This window comes from Sorex araneus, chromosome X, assembly GCF_027595985.1.
Source record: "Sorex araneus isolate mSorAra2 chromosome X, mSorAra2.pri, whole genome shotgun sequence".
Lineage (NCBI taxonomy): Eukaryota > Metazoa > Chordata > Mammalia > Eulipotyphla > Soricidae > Sorex > Sorex araneus.
In genome coordinates this window covers 360,411,249-360,428,217 of record NC_073313.1, presented here as the reverse complement: position 1 = coordinate 360,428,217, position 16,969 = coordinate 360,411,249, and the positions used below count along the sequence as shown (strand labels likewise).

General features: G+C 66.0%; 2 protein-coding genes across 3 annotated transcripts in view; one reads left to right on the top strand and one right to left on the bottom strand.

Moving 5' to 3' along the window:
• HADHA (hydroxyacyl-CoA dehydrogenase trifunctional multienzyme complex subunit alpha) overlaps positions 1-2,768 on the top strand; it is a 40,698-nt gene extending 37,930 nt beyond the window's left edge. Inside the window, exons 16-20 of the mRNA XM_004618912.2 lie at positions 9-77; positions 1,000-1,195; positions 1,740-1,854; positions 2,079-2,224; positions 2,313-2,768. Coding sequence (XP_004618969.1) covers positions 9-77; positions 1,000-1,195; positions 1,740-1,854; positions 2,079-2,224; positions 2,313-2,455 — 669 coding nt within the window. The 3' untranslated portion in view covers positions 2,456-2,768. The remainder of the gene's footprint in view (positions 1-8; positions 78-999; positions 1,196-1,739; positions 1,855-2,078; positions 2,225-2,312) is intronic.
• A 681-nt stretch (positions 2,769-3,449) lies between these two features.
• GAREM2 (GRB2 associated regulator of MAPK1 subtype 2) lies at positions 3,450-16,324 on the bottom strand. 2 transcript variants are annotated; one of them, XM_055122424.1, is made up of 7 exons: positions 16,116-16,324; positions 13,882-14,022; positions 8,741-8,871; positions 7,182-7,679; positions 6,633-7,070; positions 5,909-6,078; positions 3,450-5,256 (listed from the first exon to the last, which is right to left on the bottom strand). In XM_055122424.1, the coding sequence occupies exons 1-7, from the start codon at positions 16,225-16,227 to the stop codon at positions 4,293-4,295; spliced, it is 2,454 nt and encodes an 817-aa protein (XP_054978399.1). In that variant the 5' UTR covers positions 16,228-16,324; the 3' UTR covers positions 3,450-4,292. The 2 variants fall into 2 exon arrangements, with proteins under 2 accessions (XP_054978399.1, XP_054978398.1); XM_055122423.1 differs by having other exon boundaries at positions 6,633-7,679.
• Between the last annotated feature and the right edge of the window lie 645 nt (positions 16,325-16,969).

The following is a 16,969-nucleotide window of genomic DNA, read 5'->3' as shown; positions in this document are numbered from 1 at the left end:
CCTCACAGGATGGACCCGGCTTCTACACCACCAGGTGTCTCGCCCCCATGATGTCTGAAGTCATCAGAATTCTCCAGGTTGGTATTGCGCTGGGAATGTCCCAGACCCCTTCCCTCACTCCTTGAGCCTGTCCTCCAATCCGATAGTGTCAAGATGGGGCCCAGGGGCCAGGAGACAGTCAAGCAGTCAAGCACGTGTGAGCAAGTCTATAGCCCCGAATCCCACGCAGCCCCAGAGCACTGCTGACTGGGGTCTGACGGCCCGTGTCCATCTTACTGTGTTGAGCACTGGCTGCTCAGCCAGCCCCCCGGGGCCAGCATGCCAGGACAGTGTGGGGCTGAGGTGCTTTCCGTGCATGGGGCAGACCTTGGTTCAGTCCCACATACGGTACCCCTGCGCACCACCAGGAGTAGGCCCTAAGCAGGCCCCGAGCTCAGCAGATGTGGCCTCCAAAGTGCATAAACTGGATAAAAAGGTGAACAAGTTTCCTTCTAATAGTCTGAGTCTGCCTCTTCCCCAGCGGTCTCTGCCTGGGTCCACCCAGAGCTGTGCAGCGAGGCCTGTGGCCGAGTGCCCTGTCCCGGCGGCTGGAGCCTGCCACGGGCTCTGCTGTTTCAGGTCCCCATGAAGACGGAGCAGCCAGCACTGGCCCCGGGCTCTTCAAGGTGCCTGGGGCCGGCCCCTTCCCTGGGCCCCTGGTCTGGGCGCTGCAGCGCTGCCCCGTGGTCACCCCTTCTTTCCAGCTAGCTCCTGTCCTGTCCAGTAGCTTGGGTTTGCAGCCTAGAGGAGAGTGATGTGTTCATCTTGCTTAAAGTGCCAGGGCTAGGACCTGGGTCCCGTACCTCTGGGAGCTTCCCATCGGGAAACAGTCCCACCTCGGCCTGGCCGTGGACCTCGACAGTGGCTGGTGCGCCAGGCTGCCTGTGGGTCCAGCAGAGGAGCCCGGCGGGGGGTCGGAGATGGCCTCCCCCTGAGGCTTCTCCATTCCTTCCCCTTCAGGAAGGAGTTGAGCCCAAGAAACTGGATTTGCTGACCACAAGCTTCGGCTTTCCTGTGGGCGCTGCCACACTGGTGGATGAAGTGGGCGTGGATGTGGCGAAACATGTAGCAGAGGATCTGGGCAAAGCCTTCGGGGAGCGGTTTGGAGGCGGAAACATAGAACTGCTGCACCAGATGGTGTCCAAGGGCTTCCTGGGTGAGGAACAGCAGGAAACGTAACTGGCTCCGTTAGTCCCGAGTTTCCGGAACCCGCAGAGGGACAGACAGACCCTGGGGAAGAGTATGTCAGAGGGAACTTCAAAGGGGACTTGACGAACCTTTTCCGAGGCTCAGAAAAGGGCTCGAATCAAAGGCAGAACGCTGGCCTGGTTCTGCAGAGCCCTGCCAGCGGCTGGCCCGGCCATGCCCGGCGACCAGGCTTTCTCCCGCTGTGAGACTGGCATCAAGGCTAATTTAGGCTCCCATGTTTCCTGCCACCAGCCTGGAGAACTGGCACCTCTCAGTCCTGTACCCAGCTGAGGCCCACCAGCCCCGTGATCCTCACATTGACAAGAGACAAAGTGTGGTCAGCTGCAGGGCCTGAGCTTCCTGAACAGGAGACGCGCCCCCCCCCCCCAAGCTCCCCCCACCCTGCCCCGACCTTTCATTTGCAGCCCCCGATCTCGGGCCGGCTAGGCAGATCCCAGCACACGGGCAAGGGGGTGAGAGGGACTGACTCCCCCACTTCTGGCTGTTGGTAGGTCGCAAGGCCGGGAAGGGTTTCTACATCTACCAGGAGGGCGTGAAGAATAAGAACTTGAATTCGGAGATGGACGGTATTTTAGCCAGTCTGAAGGTGCCGTCTAAGCCCGAAGTGTAAGTGCCTTTGTTTGGTAGCCTGCTGTCCCCCACCCCCACTCCGCACCCCTACCCGGAGCCCAGCTGCTCTGGCCTCGTCTGCGGGAAGACCGCCGTGCCAGGCACCTTCACCCTCCCAGTCCTTCCCACGGCTCAGGGGCGCCAAGTTAGGGCCCCTGGGGACTGCGACTGGCTCTGCTCTGCCATCCTGCCTCACTGCCTCTGCGTCTCTCCCTGCCCAGCTCCTCTGACGAAGATGTCCAGTATCGCCTGGTGACGAGGTTTGTGAACGAGGCGGCTTTGTGCCTGCAGGAGGGGATCCTGGCCACCCCCGCCGAGGGAGACATCGGCGCCGTGTTCGGGCTGGGCTTTCCGCCCTGTCTCGGAGGTGGGTGTGGCACAAGGGGACGGTCGGTGGGGGGCCGACGTCAGAGCCCAACGCAGCCTGCTGCAGCCCGGTCCCATTCCCCGTGCAGGGCCCTTCCGCTTTGTGGATCTGTACGGTGCTCAGAAGATCGTCGACCGGCTCAAGAAGTACGAGGCCGTGTACGGCAAGCAGTTCACCCCCTGCCAGCTGCTGGTCGACCACGCCAGCAGCAGCAAGAAGTTCTACTTGTGAGCAGGCCCCGGCCCTGCCCCGCACACGAACCCCGCGGCCCGCAGGACTGATTTCCCCTACAGCGGCCAGCAGAGAACAGACTGGAGCGGGTGTGCGGCGCCGTCAAGTGCCTTCAGCCTGGCCCGCCGCCTGCCGAAGCCTGGTGCGTGCTGGGAGCAGAACCAGCCCCGAGCTCAGACCCCGTCAGCCTCACGGCCCAGGGCGGCAGCGGCTCTGGGGCTCTCTGTGGCCTGTTCCTCCCGGCGAACCGGGGCTGGGCATCGGTGGGGAGGGCTTTGCTGCACCCGGTAACAATAAAATCCTCTTTACTGGCCTCTGCCCGCCCCTCTCTCCTGCTCTTGCCTGCCCGGCCCGCGCCCCTCTTTGGAGAGTGGATGGAGCAGGCGTTGTGCTTCCTTCCGGTGCGGGAGGCTGGGAGAAGGTTCTGGGCAGCACATGAAGAGACGGGGCGCAGGGAGGAGTGGGGCTTCGGCTGGAATTGGGGAAGGCGGCCGGCGCGGGGGCTCTCCGGCCCAGTCCCACCTCCTCACCCACTTTCCCAGTTCTGCCGTGTGCACCTCCCAGTGTGGGAAAGCCGGGGTCGGGCACATCTTGGCTGCCCCAAGTATGGCTGGGGTGGTAGCTGGTCGGCCCTCCTCCCCCTCCCACCCGCAGGGAGCAGTGCCCCATCTGAGTTGAGTGCTGCGGTGCCTGCGTGTGTGGAGAATCCTGACTGAGGCCCATCATGGCACACGGTGACAGCTGGTGGCAAGGAAGCCAGACTCGAACCAAGTCGTCAGAGTTGGGTTTTCAGACCATCCAGAGATATCTGCAGCGAGGAAGCCCGGCACAAGCCCCCCTCCCCCAAGAGAATTGGGGTGTGAGTTAACAGCTGCGGGGCCAGGGCATGACGTGGGGGGGGGGAACAGAACTCTCCCGCCCAGCAGCGTGCTGTGCGACTGGGCCCTAGGACCCCCAGGGACGCCAGCCAACACCCAGAATTGCACGCGCACTATTCTCCAGCGCTCTTTTATTTCACAGTCCTGAGGATTCTCCCGGGGATGAGCAAGGAAACCAATCATCTTGCACCGCGTCTCACACCCCTTCCCGCAGAGCCGAGCCAACCTGCTGGGGCACCAGCTCCATCTTGAAGGAAATAAATACCTGGGTGGGCCTCTGTGCGCCGAGCTAAGGCCAGCCCTGGCCTGACAGGAGGAGGAGCATGGTTCTAGGTAGGGGAGGGAAGGGGGGGTGAGCGGCCTGCCAGAGTGGCACTCGAAGGACCCTGCAGCTGGACAAGCTCAGGCCCCAGGCACCAAGCCTGGCCTGTGAAGGGCGAGCTGCTGTCCCACACACCCCCCTGTACCAGCGACCAGAAACCAGGCACATGTTCACCCCATGCCCACTGGGCTGGGAAAGGGGACGTAGGGGCGAGGCGAGCTGCTGTGACTCGGCACGGGAGCCCCAGGACGGGGTGCAGCTGTCTCCCTAACGGCACAGGACACCCAAAGCATGTCCGCAACCCACACCCACCAAGGTGGCAGGGCCCCTGGGGAATTTGTGCTTCTGTCCCCATCATCTTCCCTCGGCCTTCACCTGAACTCCGACCTGAGGGGTACAGGACGTGAGGAAGGAGGGCAAAGGCATCATCAGGCCCAGGGACACGGGCAGCGGTGCTTCCGGTCCTGGCCTCGCTCAAAGATAAGGCGCTCCTGGCAGGGGTCTGGTCCCGGACAGCCTCCACCCCTGCTGTGTCCCAACAGCCTGGGGTCTGGCGTCGCTCCTACTCCAGCCTCGGGTGCAGAGCTGGGACCAGCCAGGCCTCCTGCCAGTGTTGCGGCGGCTGCCTAGGGGCACCTCAGATCTTAGGGCGCCAGCCTTTGATGAACTGCATGATCTTCTTGACCTGCAGCTTGGTGAGGCGGAAGTCGTCTGCCAGGATATCTTCACTGAGCTGCACAAAGATGCTGCCGTCGATGCGTTCCCGGGCGAAGAAACTGACCACGTCCTCCGAGAGCCCGATGAAACGCAGGCTGCGGGACACCTCCTCCAGGGAGAGCGCCGACAAGTCGGCGGGGGGCTGCCAGGCCACGGCCCCATCCCGGGGACTGGCAGGAGGCCCCTCCAGGCGCCCTGGCGGAAGCAGGAGGCGGGAGCCACCGCCAGCCTCGGGCCCCTGCAGGGCTGCTGGTGACAACGGAGCAGAGACTTGCCGCAGCACCAAACCTTCTGGCTCAAAGGCCTTGGGGGGTCCAAGGGGTGAAAGGCGGGGTCCCGGCCCAGGCGCCCCCACAGCCCTGGGCTCCGGACCGCGCAGCAGGTCAGGCTCTGGGGGACTGCCCTGGCCCAGTTCAAAGGGGTCCAAGGGTTCCAGGACGGGCTCTTGCCACTCTGAGGAGGACGAGGACGAGGCGGGGCAGGAGGCCGGAGCCGCACAGTAGGCCGGGCCTGACGGGGCTGGGCCTGGGGAATACGCAGGGTTGGAGGCGACTGGGGCCCCCGAGGCAGGGGTGGGCCCCGAAAAGGGGTTAAGCGCGCCAAACGGAGCAAAGCGTTTCTGGGGGTGCGAGGACTTGAACAGAGGCGGGCAGCTGTGGTAGGTCTTGACAGGGGTGTCGGCGCCCAGGAGGGAGGCCGGTCGGCTGCTCAGGGGCTCTGCCAGGGCCCTGGTGGCCTGGCTGGGCTGCGTGGTGGAGGGCAGCGTCCCCGGGGCCGGGCGGCTGGAGGACTCGCCGGCCTTGCAGTCTCCCCAGGTGCAGGGGTAGCAGTAGAGCGAGTAGGCATCGGGCGAGGGCGAGCCGCTGCCGCTGCGGGCGCCAACCCTGCGGGCAGAGAGTGGGGGCGGGTGGGGGGCGGGTGAGGCGGAGCCAGCGGGAAGGGCCACACGACACGCCTGCAGACAGCCACGCTGGCCCACGGGCCGCCCTTCAGGCCGAGCAGCCTGGATGGGTCCTGCCGCTGTTCCTTCCCACACCCCCTTTACCACACGTATGATGCAACTCAACTGAGCGTGTCACACAGCGGACAGAGAGGATGCGTGACACCCTCCTGGCCCGAGTCTGCATCCCGGCACTGCCCCCGGGGCTCCAGGGGTGCTGGGTTCCAGCACTGAACCACGGCCCAGTTGGCCGAATATCACGGGCGGTGGCTTCCGGATGCTCTGAGTATCGTTTAGGAGGTCTCTGTCTCCCCCATCCCCAATTTTGTTTCGGGGGTCTACACACTGCATTGCTCAGGTTTTACTCCCGGCTCTCTGCTCAAAGATCACTCCTGGTGGCCCCAGGGGGCCACATGAGCTGCTGGAGATGCCCGGGTCAGCTGTGCACAAGGCAAGTGTTTATCGACCTTATCTTCGGCCTACATGGCCTCCGTGGCCAGGCTGGAGTGGGAAGGCACAGGGCACCGGGTGCCAGACCCCCTCCTCCAGCCCCGGCAGCCCCGCCCCGCCTCCCCGCAGGAGCAGGAGCCGCTCACCCATCCTGGAGGCCAGAGCAGTAGTAGGAGAGGCTGGAGCTGGGGGAGTGGACGGGCTGCAGCTTGGGGAAGCGTGGGGGCACCGGAGGGCTGCCCGACAGCCAGCTGCTGCCGTTGCCACCTCTCGGGGGCACCGGCGGGGCGTTGAGCAGGCGACACTCTTCCTTCACCTGGAACAGGGGCATGCAGTGACTCCCCGAACCCCTGGCAGGTGGTGCTTCCTCCCGTCCCAAGAACTGACCCATCCCTGACATACACACCCCCATGCCAGCTCTCTGGCCCCCATGCCAGCTCCTGCCCTCAGGGACCCCATCTCCTGCACCTGGGAAGTGCACCCCAATGTGGGCTAGAGTCAAGGATGCAGGGAGGAGCAGTTTGGGGGTCTCCTCGGCCAGAAGAGGCGAGAAAGGGAAGGGGGACATCTGCCCTCTGGACCCCGCCCTCAAAAGCCCTGGGATCCTGGACTCGGACAAGCGGGGCTCCTGGAGGGGCCCTTGCCGCAGTGAGCACGGTGGCCCCGAGTGAGACACGGTGGCTAAAAGCAGCCGCTGACAGGACGCCGGTCCCCGAGAGGAGGCTCTTTTAGCCTCTGCCCCAATTCTGGGGCTCCCCCAACTCCCAGAGCCGAGCGCCCCTGCACACGCCCTGGAGCCCTGTGACCCCCCTCCAGGGCCTGGGGGCGCAGAAACTCCCTTTCCAGCGCCCCTCCTACGGGTCCACTCACCGCTTCGGATTTGGGGGGGACAGGAGGGGGCGGCGCCTCGGGCTCCAGATGGGGCGGCCCGCCGGTCCCGAAGGAGATGAGATCGGGCCCCGGGGGCGGCCGGGAGCGCCCCTCGCCCGGGCCGTCGGCCGCCTGGTGCGCCCACAGCTCCTCGTAGGGGATCTCGGCGGGCGGCGCGGCGGGCTCGGGCGCGGCGGCCCAGTCGGGGCTCACGTAGTCCTGGTCGCCGTCGCCGGGCGGGCCGGGGGCGCGGGCGGGCGCGCGCGGGGGCGCGGGCAGGCAGAGGCGCGCGCGGCGCGGGCTGGCGCCGTCGTCGGCCAGCTCGGCGGGCGCCTCGCGCACGGCCGTCGAGTACTCGTCGGGGTCGAAGCGCTCGCGGCAGTAGGAGGCGCTGTCGCGCACCAGGCGCTCCACGCGCGGGTCCCCGGCCAGCAGGCCCTGCGGCAGCGCGAAGCGCGGCGTGTCGGTGAGCAGCAGGAAGTGCAGCGGCGCCGGGCCCTCGCGGCGCAGCGCCAGCCCCAGCACCACGGTCTTGGAGATGATGCTCACCAGCTTGTAGCAGTGGCCCTCCCGCACCGGGTGCAGGTCGTAGGGGTTGCGCGGCGGCCGGCTGGGCACCAGCACGTTCACGGGCAGCCGCACGCGCTCGATGATGGCCCGCACCGTGTGCTCGCCCTCCTGCATCTGCAGCTCCAGCGGGCTGCGCGTGCTGAAGCGGCCCTGGCACTGGAAGGGCAGGCTCAGGCTCTCGTTGGTGCGGTGGTTCATGCAGATGAGGCACGGCATCTTGCCCTTGAGCGAGCGCGCGCCCCCGCCGCCGCCGCCGCTGCCGCCGCCTGCGGTCCCGGGGGTCCCGGGGCCGCCACCCCCCATGCCCGCCAGCGCCCCGGCCCGGCCCAGCTTGCGCAACAGCGTGGTGAAGCGCGAGCGCTCCTTGGTGCTCTTGGCGCACAGGATCTCCGCCTGGCCCATGAGCGTGAGCTCGTCGCCCGCGTGCAGCGTGAAGTTGTACACCTCGCTGTCCTCGCTGAACTCGCCCGACACCACCTGCGGGCCCAGAAAGCGGCGGCGGTGCCTCAGCGGCGGGGGCCTTGGCACCTCTGGGCCTCCCTCTGAGGCTGAGACCAGAGAGCCTGCAGCCAATAGGACATTCCGATGCCCGGGTTCGAGTACTGGGCGCTGCCAAGGAGGTTACTCCTGAGCACAGAGCCAGGAATAGCCCCCTGGATGTGGCCCAAACACACAAGGGCACTGGGATTAGGGGCTCAGCGGCCCCATGACACACAAGGGCACTGGGCTTAGGGGGTCAGGGGCCCCATGTCCTTACTGGAATATCTGTGGTGGACATGTAAGCTCAGATGAGTTCTCTCTAGGTAACTAACGGCGTGCCCTAGCTCTCACTCTGAAAGGGGGCGGTAAGGAGTAAACATTCTGAGCGGGGTCTTCACTTGGAACATCAAATAAATGGTCACTTTCCTGGGCTGGAGACCATGCTCTGCCTGCCTCCGTCCGGGCTCTGTATCACCAGGAGTGAGCCCCAAACAACAGTGCCAGGTGTGGCCCAGAAAGAAACCAAATCACCCCTTTTCTTCTCCTGATCTTTAACGCCTGCACAATAATAAGGTTCTATCCCCGGCTCGAAGACAGAGCTCAAGCGGCCGAGTGCACGCCTTGCACGATGGGCAGCCGGGTCTGAATCCCCGTGATCACATGGTCCCCAAAGACCAGAAGAGTGGCCCCCAAACACAGAGCAAGGAGTTGCCCCACCCCAGCACTACTGGGTGTGGTCCCCCCAAAAGATCCACCTGCTCAATGAGGCACCTGGGAAGAGAAATGCATTGGAGAGCGAGGAAGGTGTGCAACGCACCATCGGAACACACAGCAGGGCACCTCCCGGGCCCTCGGCACACGCCCCACCCTACCATGGCAGCTCTCACCGCCCGGGGCACTCGCCCATTGGGTCTTGGCCCTTCCACCTCCTTCTGGAAATTCTAGCCCAAGTCCCAGGAGCCCTGATGTGCCAGGACCACCCCCTGCCTTCTGTCTCCTGGATCCCCATGGGCGACCCTCCCGCCAGGGCAGCGGGGCCGGGTGCGGGGCAGACTGACCTTGACGCTGAACGTGATGGCCTCCATCACAAAGATGCGGTCTGGGAAGACGCTGGCCACCTCCTCCACGCTGCTGAAGTACCGCACCGGCTCCCGCACATCCCGGGCCTGCTCCAGCAGCTTGAACTTCCCTGAGCAGGAGGGGACACAGCTGCTGGGAGCTGCCTCCCCAGAGCCCTCGTGGGTCCCCCTTCTATTATGGGGGGTGGCACACCCCGCGGTGCTCAGGGCTTACTCCTGGCTTTGTGCACAGGGAACTACATGCGTGGCTGGGATTGAACCCAGGTGAGCGCGTGCAAGGTAAGCGCCCTCCCCGCTGCACTATCCCTCAGGCCGGGGGCTGCCCTTCCTGCTCCTTTCATCTCAGCCCGCCCCTCCGAGTACAAGATGGACAGGCCAAAGGGCAGGGCTGAGCCGGTGCAGGGTGGAAAGGGCGAGTGAGCTGGCATGTGTCTCCACAAGATGCTAGAGAGATTCCCCATGTGGAGATTTGCGGCACACGGATGGGGCAAGCAACTCCCACCCACGGACACCCAAACGCTCGGACACAGAGCTGGTCTTTGACCAAGCACTGGTGTGGCCCAGGGGATACTGGCTGTCAGTGGTTGGAGGGGGCGCGGGGGGGAGTGTCCACAAGCCCCCGCCCTCTCTAAGGTTTTGGGGGTCTAGAGCAGGTGAGCAGGGCCCCTCCAGGAGAGCTACTCCGGTCCAGTCCTGTGTGGTGCGTCCTGGGCCGCTTTCCAGCCCGCAAGTGCCCCGTGCTCCCGGCCCGGGCAGGTGGGGCTTGCCCCACACAGGGGTACTGTGGTGTGGTCCAGGAACCAAGGACACGGTGACTCGGGGTGGCGGCTGTGTGAGTGGCGGAGTACCTCAGGGAGCACCTCTCCTCTGGCCCGGATGGGGCGCCACAGCCAGAAGACAACAGGGAAGGGGCTGCTTCCAGAGGCACCATCCAATGGAGGATGCGAGTCTGGGTGAGAACTCATCTTCAAGGAGCCCCCCCGGGGTGGGTGGCAGCAGGCGGTGACAGGGCTATGACAGACGCATGACAAGACTCCAGACCAAGGGCTGAGCGGCACCCCTGAGAGGACCCAGGCGCCACAGTACCTTAAGTGAAGGGTGGGGAGACAGCTCAAAGGCGTGAGCACAAGATCTGTTTTGCTCTTCATTTCTGTTTTGGGGCCACACGTGGTGGTGCTCAGGGCTCTGTGCTCAGGGCTCACTACTGGCAGGACTCAGGGGGCCATATGCGGTGTCGGGGAGCAAACCCCAGTGGGCGGCATGCAAGGCTAATGCTCCACCTGCTGTGCCATGGGCCCCCCTGAGTAAAGCGCTGCACGAGAGAGACCCACAGTCAATCTCCCCGAGTCCAGCGAGCACAGAGCTAGGAGTAGCACCTGAGTACTACCGAGTGTGACCCAAAACAAAAATACTGAAGAGTTTTCCAGAGGGATGTTCCAGGTGGAAGGAAGCACAGATCGGGGGGTGGGGGGTGGGGGGATCTGCCGTGCAGGCCTGACGGGGCGCCGTCTGGAGGAAGGACCAGCAGGCTCAGCAGGGTGGCCGGAGTAGAGAAGACAGAACAGCTCGGCCTCCAGGTGAGACGCTGGGGCGTCATTTCTCTTCCCAAAGACTCTAAGACATGGGCGTGTTCCGGTTCTGGTACAGGAATTGGGGCCATCACGCCCAGCAGCGCGCAGGGGACCAGGTGGAGCCAGGGATCAAACCCGAGTCAGCAGCACTCATGCTCTGGCCCCCACCCTCCCCCTGAACCCACACACCTAACACATGGGGCTCTTGGAGACCCCAAATCCAACCCTAAATCCAGGATATGATGAATCAGAAAGAGAAGCCCCTCGCCCCTCCTGCCCCGGCCACTCTGAGCCCCTCTGGGGAGCAGCACCGTGGCCGGGAGAGCAGGAAGGACAGGTCAGCTTCCCCTGGCCAGAGGCGCCCCTTTCCCCTCCCCCACATCCCCACAAACGACCATGCCCAGCAGCCAGGCGGGGGAGCGGCCGCGGGCCGGACCCGTGGGGAGCACTGGAGCGAGTCTGGCAGGCGGGCCGGGAGGATGTGGCCAGAGATCGATGTAACCATGGCAGCCTGCAGCAGCCGGGTCACGGCCACCACGGAGGAAGGCACGGGGACCCTGGGGAGCCTGCCCCTCCCTGCAGCCCCGGGGCGCTTCCTCTCCGGCCTCCCTGGGGAGCGCCTCCGGCCATCAGGGCCCTCAGCCCAGACTCTGGCGTCTGCAGGACAGTCCCCCTCGCCGCCCACATGCTCAGCCCCGCGGACCACCTGGGGCGCAGGTGTTCAGCGCTCCCCACTGGGAAGGGGCACGGCCCGCGGCCCAGAGAAGCAGCTTTGAGCTGGGACCGTCCAGGACGTGAAGCCCGGCCCCACTCCCACCCCCCTCCCTCTTTCCTCCGGGCCCGCCTGCCCGAGCCATAATTCATTCATTGAGGGAGGGGGGATTCATTAACGACCCTCCCCAACAGCCTCGGCCCTTTCCCTTCCCCTAGGGGCTCCCCTCCCACTCCAGGCGGCCTGGGACACAAAGCTGGGACTTAGGCTGGGGTGTGATGCCCCTGCAGGCCAGCTGCCACCCGCTGACCACTGCCAGGGTGGGCGCTGCTGTCCAGGGCCAGAACAGAGCGAGCAGCCTCACACCCCTCCTCTAGGTGACCCACTCCCAGCAGGGCAGGGGGCAGCCGGGGCTCTGGGGCCCACAAAGACTGGTCTCCAGCCAAAGCTTTTCCCAAATCTTCGCCTCTATCCCCAGAAGACCTGCTGACCCCCACCCCACCACACACACTGGACCAGACAGGCGGGGAATTCTGCACCTGAGCAGCCACCATCAAGGACCCCGACGAACCCCTATGGGGCTCCATCCTGCATGCAGCTTCAGGGGCCCCTGAGCTTGGCAGATTTGGCCCCTGAACCCGATAAAGAACGGACTGGAGTGGGCAGATGACCCGGCGGGTGTGCCAGGGAGGTAGATAGGCTGGCCAGGTTGTGGGGTGCAGGTGCCCACAGGGAGTCTGGGACCTCCCCCTAGAAGGCACAACAACCCAACGAAGAATTTTTCTTTTTCTTTTTTTTTTTCTGGGGGAGGGCGGTTGTTTTTAAGCCACACCTAGGGATGCTCAGGGCTGACTCCTGGCAGGCTCAGGGGACCACATCGGATGCTGGGGATCGAACCTGGGGCCGGCCATGTACAGAGCAGGTGCCCTGGCCACTGTGCTATTGTTCTTGCTCCTCCGCAAAGGCGTGTACTACGACCGGCCCCAAAGGCCAGTCCCTGCTCCGGCCCTGTGGCCCCGGCTTCCCCCGTACGGTGGGCAGGGCAGCTGCCCTGGTCTCTGGCAGCCGCAGGCGTCCCGCACAAGCCAGAGCAGGGGGGCTCATTAGCATCATCTTATTTAAAAGTCTAAAATGCTAACATTCACTTCGGAAGCAGCGAAGACAATGAGTTTCACTGACACACGCACAGCGGGAGAGGCGACAGATGCTGGCCGTGCCGCAGTGGCCAACACCACCCTTTGTTTCCAGGATGCCGAAGAGATGCAGTTGAGGCTTCTCAGAGGCTTCGGAGGGTTCTTGGGGCCCAGTGAAGCTCTTATCCGTGGCAAGGTTTGATGCGCAGCTGCTTGCAGGTATGGATATGTTTATACTTGGTTTGGGGGCCCCACCGGGCTGTGCTCAGGGCTTACTCCTGGCTCTGCACTCAAGAATCACTTCTGGGGCCTGGAGCGATAGCACAGTGGGTAGGGCGTTTGCCTTGCACGAGGCCGACCCGGGTTCGATTCCCAGCATCCCATATGGTCCTCTGAGCACCGCCAGGAGTGATTCCTGAGTGCAGAGCCAGGAGTGACCCCTGTGCATCGTCAGGTGTGACCCAAAAAGAAAAAAACAAAACAAGAATCACTTCTGGCAGTGCTCCAGGAACTATATGGGATGCCAGGGATCGAACCCTGGTCGGCCTTGTACAAGGCAAGTGCCCGAGACACTGTATTAACTCATTTGTATAAAACCTTTGGCAGCGGACGGTATGAGGCACTGGCCTTGTCCGAGGCTGACCCTGGTTTGATCCCGGTACCACCTGGTCTCCCAAGTACCACCAGGTGTGACCCCTGAAGGCAGGCGTGAGTGCTGAGCATGGTCAGGTGTGGCCCCTTCCCCCAATTTCTTTTGCTGTTGGTTTTTTTGGAGCACACCCGGCAGTGCTCAGGGATCATTCCTAGCCGAGCTCAGGGAACTACGTGGGGTGACGGGGATCAAACTCGGTCAGCTGTGTGCAAGGCGAATGCCCTCCCTGCTGTACTATCACTCCAGCCCTCCCCCTAATTTTTTGGGGGGGGCTTTTTGGGTCACACCCGGCATTGCACAGGGGTTACTCCTGGCTCATGCACTCAGGAATTACTCCTGGCAGTGCTCAGGGGACCATATGGGATGCTGGGAATCAAACCCGGGTCGGCTGCGTGCAAGGCGAATGCCCTCCCTACTGTACTATCACTCCAGCCCTCCCCCTAATTTTTTTTTTAATAGAATCTCTGGGAATCGGAGAGCTGCTACAGAGATTTGGACACCTGCCTTGTCTGAAGTCACGGGCGGGCCCTGGTTTAATCCAGGCACGAAATACTGTCCCCCGAGCACCACCAGGGGTCACTCCTGAGCACAGTCAGGACCGGTGGTTCACACGCTCACCCCAAAACAAAATAATAAACAAGATCTTTCTTTCGGAACCAGACTGGGGCTCAGGGCGTCAGTGCTGGAGTGTTGCTCCGTGTGAGTGACGGCCCGGCTCCAGTCCCGCGCCACAAAGAACACAATCAAGTGAATCTTCCTTTGGAAGGGGGAGAGGGAGAGAGGGAGGGAGTTGCTGTCATGGAGCCCAGGGCTTCACACAGCCGAGGCCCCGGCCCTACCACTGACCCCACCCCTAGGAAACACTATTTGTGCACCTGTGAGCGGAGCCACAGTTCCTGAGAGCCGGGGCCCCACAGAACCCCGGAAACCCACCGGCCCCGATTCCCACCCTCTTCCCCGGCCGCGCGGCCCTGCAGCGCCAAGGAAAGGGGTGAGTAACGCTGCTCGCCCCAGCGGCCCTGTGCGGCATCCTGTGTCCCGGCCGGGCGCACCTGGGTACTGCAGGGGGATGTCGATCTTGGGCCCGATGACGTAGTGGCCCTCCTCCAGCGTGTGGGCCGTCACGGTGGTCCACTGGCGGCAGGAGTGGATGAGCAGGATGTCGCGCTCACTGACGCCCTCGGCGTACTCCCCTGGGGTGCGGGAGCAGGGAAAGGAACAGGCATGAGGGGGACCAGAGAAGGGGGGTGAGCCCCAGGTATGTAGTCCCCAAGGGTCGGGCTGAGGGGGGGCGGCGGCAGAGTCAGGCCCTCGCTCGGGGTCCCGGCCCCCTGCCCACGCTCTGCCCAGGCTGTCGGAGAGACCCTGATGTCCCGGGCTGTGAGGGGGACCAGGGCTCCCCAAGAGGAAGAAGAACAGAGAATTCTGCCCCGCTTGAGGCTCCAGTGAAAGAGGCCTGACCCCCTTTCCCTCCCCCCTGCTTGTTCTCAGCCTGCAGGGAGGTGAGGTAAGGAGGCTGGTTGTGGGGGGCAGGGAGGGCAGGGAAGGGGCTGTGGGTGGTGGCCCCCACCGTCCCTCTCCCCTCCCTCCAGCTTTCCATCACTAGATGAGAACACAGGACTGACCCCCCTCCCACTGCACCTCCTGCATCGGGGGACCCCAAAGGGAGAAGAATGTCTCCAAGACCTCCACACCCCGTCTCAGGGGTCCACTCTGGAGGGCAGGAGGGGGGCCAGTGCAGGGAAAGAGGTGTCTGGAGGGGTCTGGGATCCCTGAGGCTCCAACCCAGGCAACAGTTTCCAGGGGAGCAGGGGGGGCAGCCCAGTTTCCAGGAGCTGGTCTCCTGGCTGCAGCTGGGGGCCCGGAGGGGGGCGGGGAAGACGCAGCCCCTCAGTAAACTTGGCCTCCCAGACAGCTGGGGCTCCCCTGAGGTCTGTGTGCTGGAAGGGAGGCATGATGGGGGCGGGCAGGGGCCTGGCTCGCTTTGAGGGGGCAGAGCCATCCCCAGCCCTTAGCTCAAGAGCACGGCCCCCAGCCCCAGCCAATGCGGCCACCGCACTCAGAGGAACAGCATGTCCCCAGGGAGACAGCTCAATCCCACGGTCCCCAAGGGGTCGCTCCCGAGTGCCAAGCACAAGATTGTCTCATGCCACACTCACAGGGACCGACCACAGCCACCACACCAGTTACTCAGCCACCGAGCTCCACGGAAGCCAGTGGGGAGGCAATAAGGGGCCGAGGGGTGCCGGGGAGCGGAGGGTGTGCCAAGGGGCCCCTGGCTAAGGAGCACAGAAAGGTGTGGGGTGGCGGGAACGGGGAGGCTGTCAAAGGGGGAGCACGGCGGCTCGGGCCTCCCCGTCCCCACTGCACGCACCCCCGCGCCGCCCAGGCAGCCGCGGGTCATACGCTGGCCCCCTGGGCGGCTCCAGGCCGGGGGCGCCCGGAGAGTCCTGCGGCCCGGATACTCCCACGGCGCCCGCCGCCCACGGGGCCCACTCCCCGCGCCGCGGTGGCAGGAGGGGACTCCGGCCCGGCCCGCGCAGGAGAGGAGCCTGCGGGCCCCATTAGCATGCAGGGAAGCGAGTGTGCCAACGCGGGCCAAACCCCTATTCTTCTCGCACACAAAACCCCCGGCCCGGCTGCCAGCCCGGGCTCCCGCCCCTCCCCCCGCCGGGCAGCCCCCGCTTCCTCCTAGCGGTCCCCTAGCTCCGCGCGGCCTCCGGGAGCGCACCCCCCACCCAGCACGGGGCACCCGCACAACGGCCCGAGCCTCGGGACCCCTAGGAAGTGGGGTTGGGGGGGTGGAGGCGGCCCCAGGGCACGCGAAATTAGGGAGCGGCGAGGAGGGTCCCAAGCAGGGCAGAGCGGGGCAGGGGGAAGCCAGAGTCCGAGGCCCGAGGGACGCGGGGGGCGGCGGGGTGGGATCGAGGGGACCAGCCGGAGACAAAGAGGCGGAGGGGGCGCGGCCCCGGCGGGGTGCGGAGCGGCGGGGACAGGGGTGCACCGACGGGGCGGGCGCGGCGGCCGGACCGCGCTCCGAGCCCCAAGTCGGGCCGGGCAGCTCTTTCCCGCTCCGGACGCAGTCGCGGGTCCGGCTGTCCGTCCCTGTGCCCGACCCGGGCGCCCACGAGGAGCGGGACTCACGTTGGGGTGCGGGGCCCCGTTTGCCCCGGGGAGGCGCACCGAGAGGCGCGCGCGGCCGGCGCCGGGAGCCAGGGCGCATCCTCCGCGCCCGGCTCGCACCTGCCCGAAACGACCCCGCGCCGCCCGCTCCGCACCCCGGTACCTGGCCCGAGACAGGCGAGCGTGGGCAGGCGGCAGCGGCTGACGATGAGGTCCAGCGGGAAGGCGCCCATGCTCCAGCGCAGCCCGGCCAGCCCGGCCGCCAGCTTCTCCATGGCATGGGGCGCCCCGACGGCCCGGCCCGCGCGCCCCCCGCCGCCTCCCGGGCTCCCCGCGCCGCCGACCCGGCCCGGCTCGGCGTCACGTGGCCGGACTCCCGCGGGGCGCCGGCCCCCGGCCCCCGCCCCCCGCCCCGCCCCACCCCCGGCCCGCGCCAGGCCCCGCCTCCGCGCCGCCCGCCCGGCCCGCGCGTCCAGGTGACCGCGGCGCGCCCACCATCCCGGGGGCCGGAGCGACGTGTGCGGGGCCCGCTGGGAGGGCCCGGCCACGCTGCCGCCGCCCCCTCGGGCCTGTCGCGCTGCCCCGAGCTGCGGCCGCCGCGGTTCGGGGGACAGTGTCCGCTCCCCACGGCCCCGCCGGGACAGCGCATCCACCCCATTTCGCCAATGAGCAAAGTGAGGCGCAGGGTGGCGGGGTTGGGGGGGAACGAGGGCCACCAGGGCTAGCCGCGGGCTTGGCCACAAGCCCTCCGCCCCCCGCCCGCACCCCGGCTGCCCCCGCACCCAGCCCCGCGCGCGGTCCTCGGAGTGGCCAGACGGGCCGGGCGCGCCGCGGGGCGCACTCCGCCCTCCCCGCGCAAGTCTTTCGTCCTTCCCTGCTCTCCTCGCCGCCTGCCGCCGACCCCTCTTGGCTCGTGCTCCCGAGCGCCCCTTGGGAATCTCTTCCCAGCAGCCGCGGTGGCCTCGGTCCAGCACCCCCGGCCTCGCCCCGTGTGTCTGCAGCGGCCCCTGCAGCTGG

What these genes read in the sequence shown, in the direction of transcription:
- GAREM2 (XM_055122423.1), bottom strand. Translation starts at nt 16,227, where the DNA reads ATGGAGAAGCTGGCGGCCGGGCTGGCCGGGCTGCGCTGGAGCATGGGC. An exon ending in GCTCGCCTGTCTCGGGCCAG is followed by an intron (nt 14,023 to 16,115) that starts GTACCGGGGTGC and finishes CCCGCACCCCAG; the next exon opens with GGGAGTACGCCGAGGGCGTC. An exon ending in CATCCCCCTGCAGTACCCAG is followed by an intron (nt 8,872 to 13,881) that starts GTGCGCCCGGCC and finishes CCTCCTGCTCAG; the next exon opens with GGAAGTTCAAGCTGCTGGAG.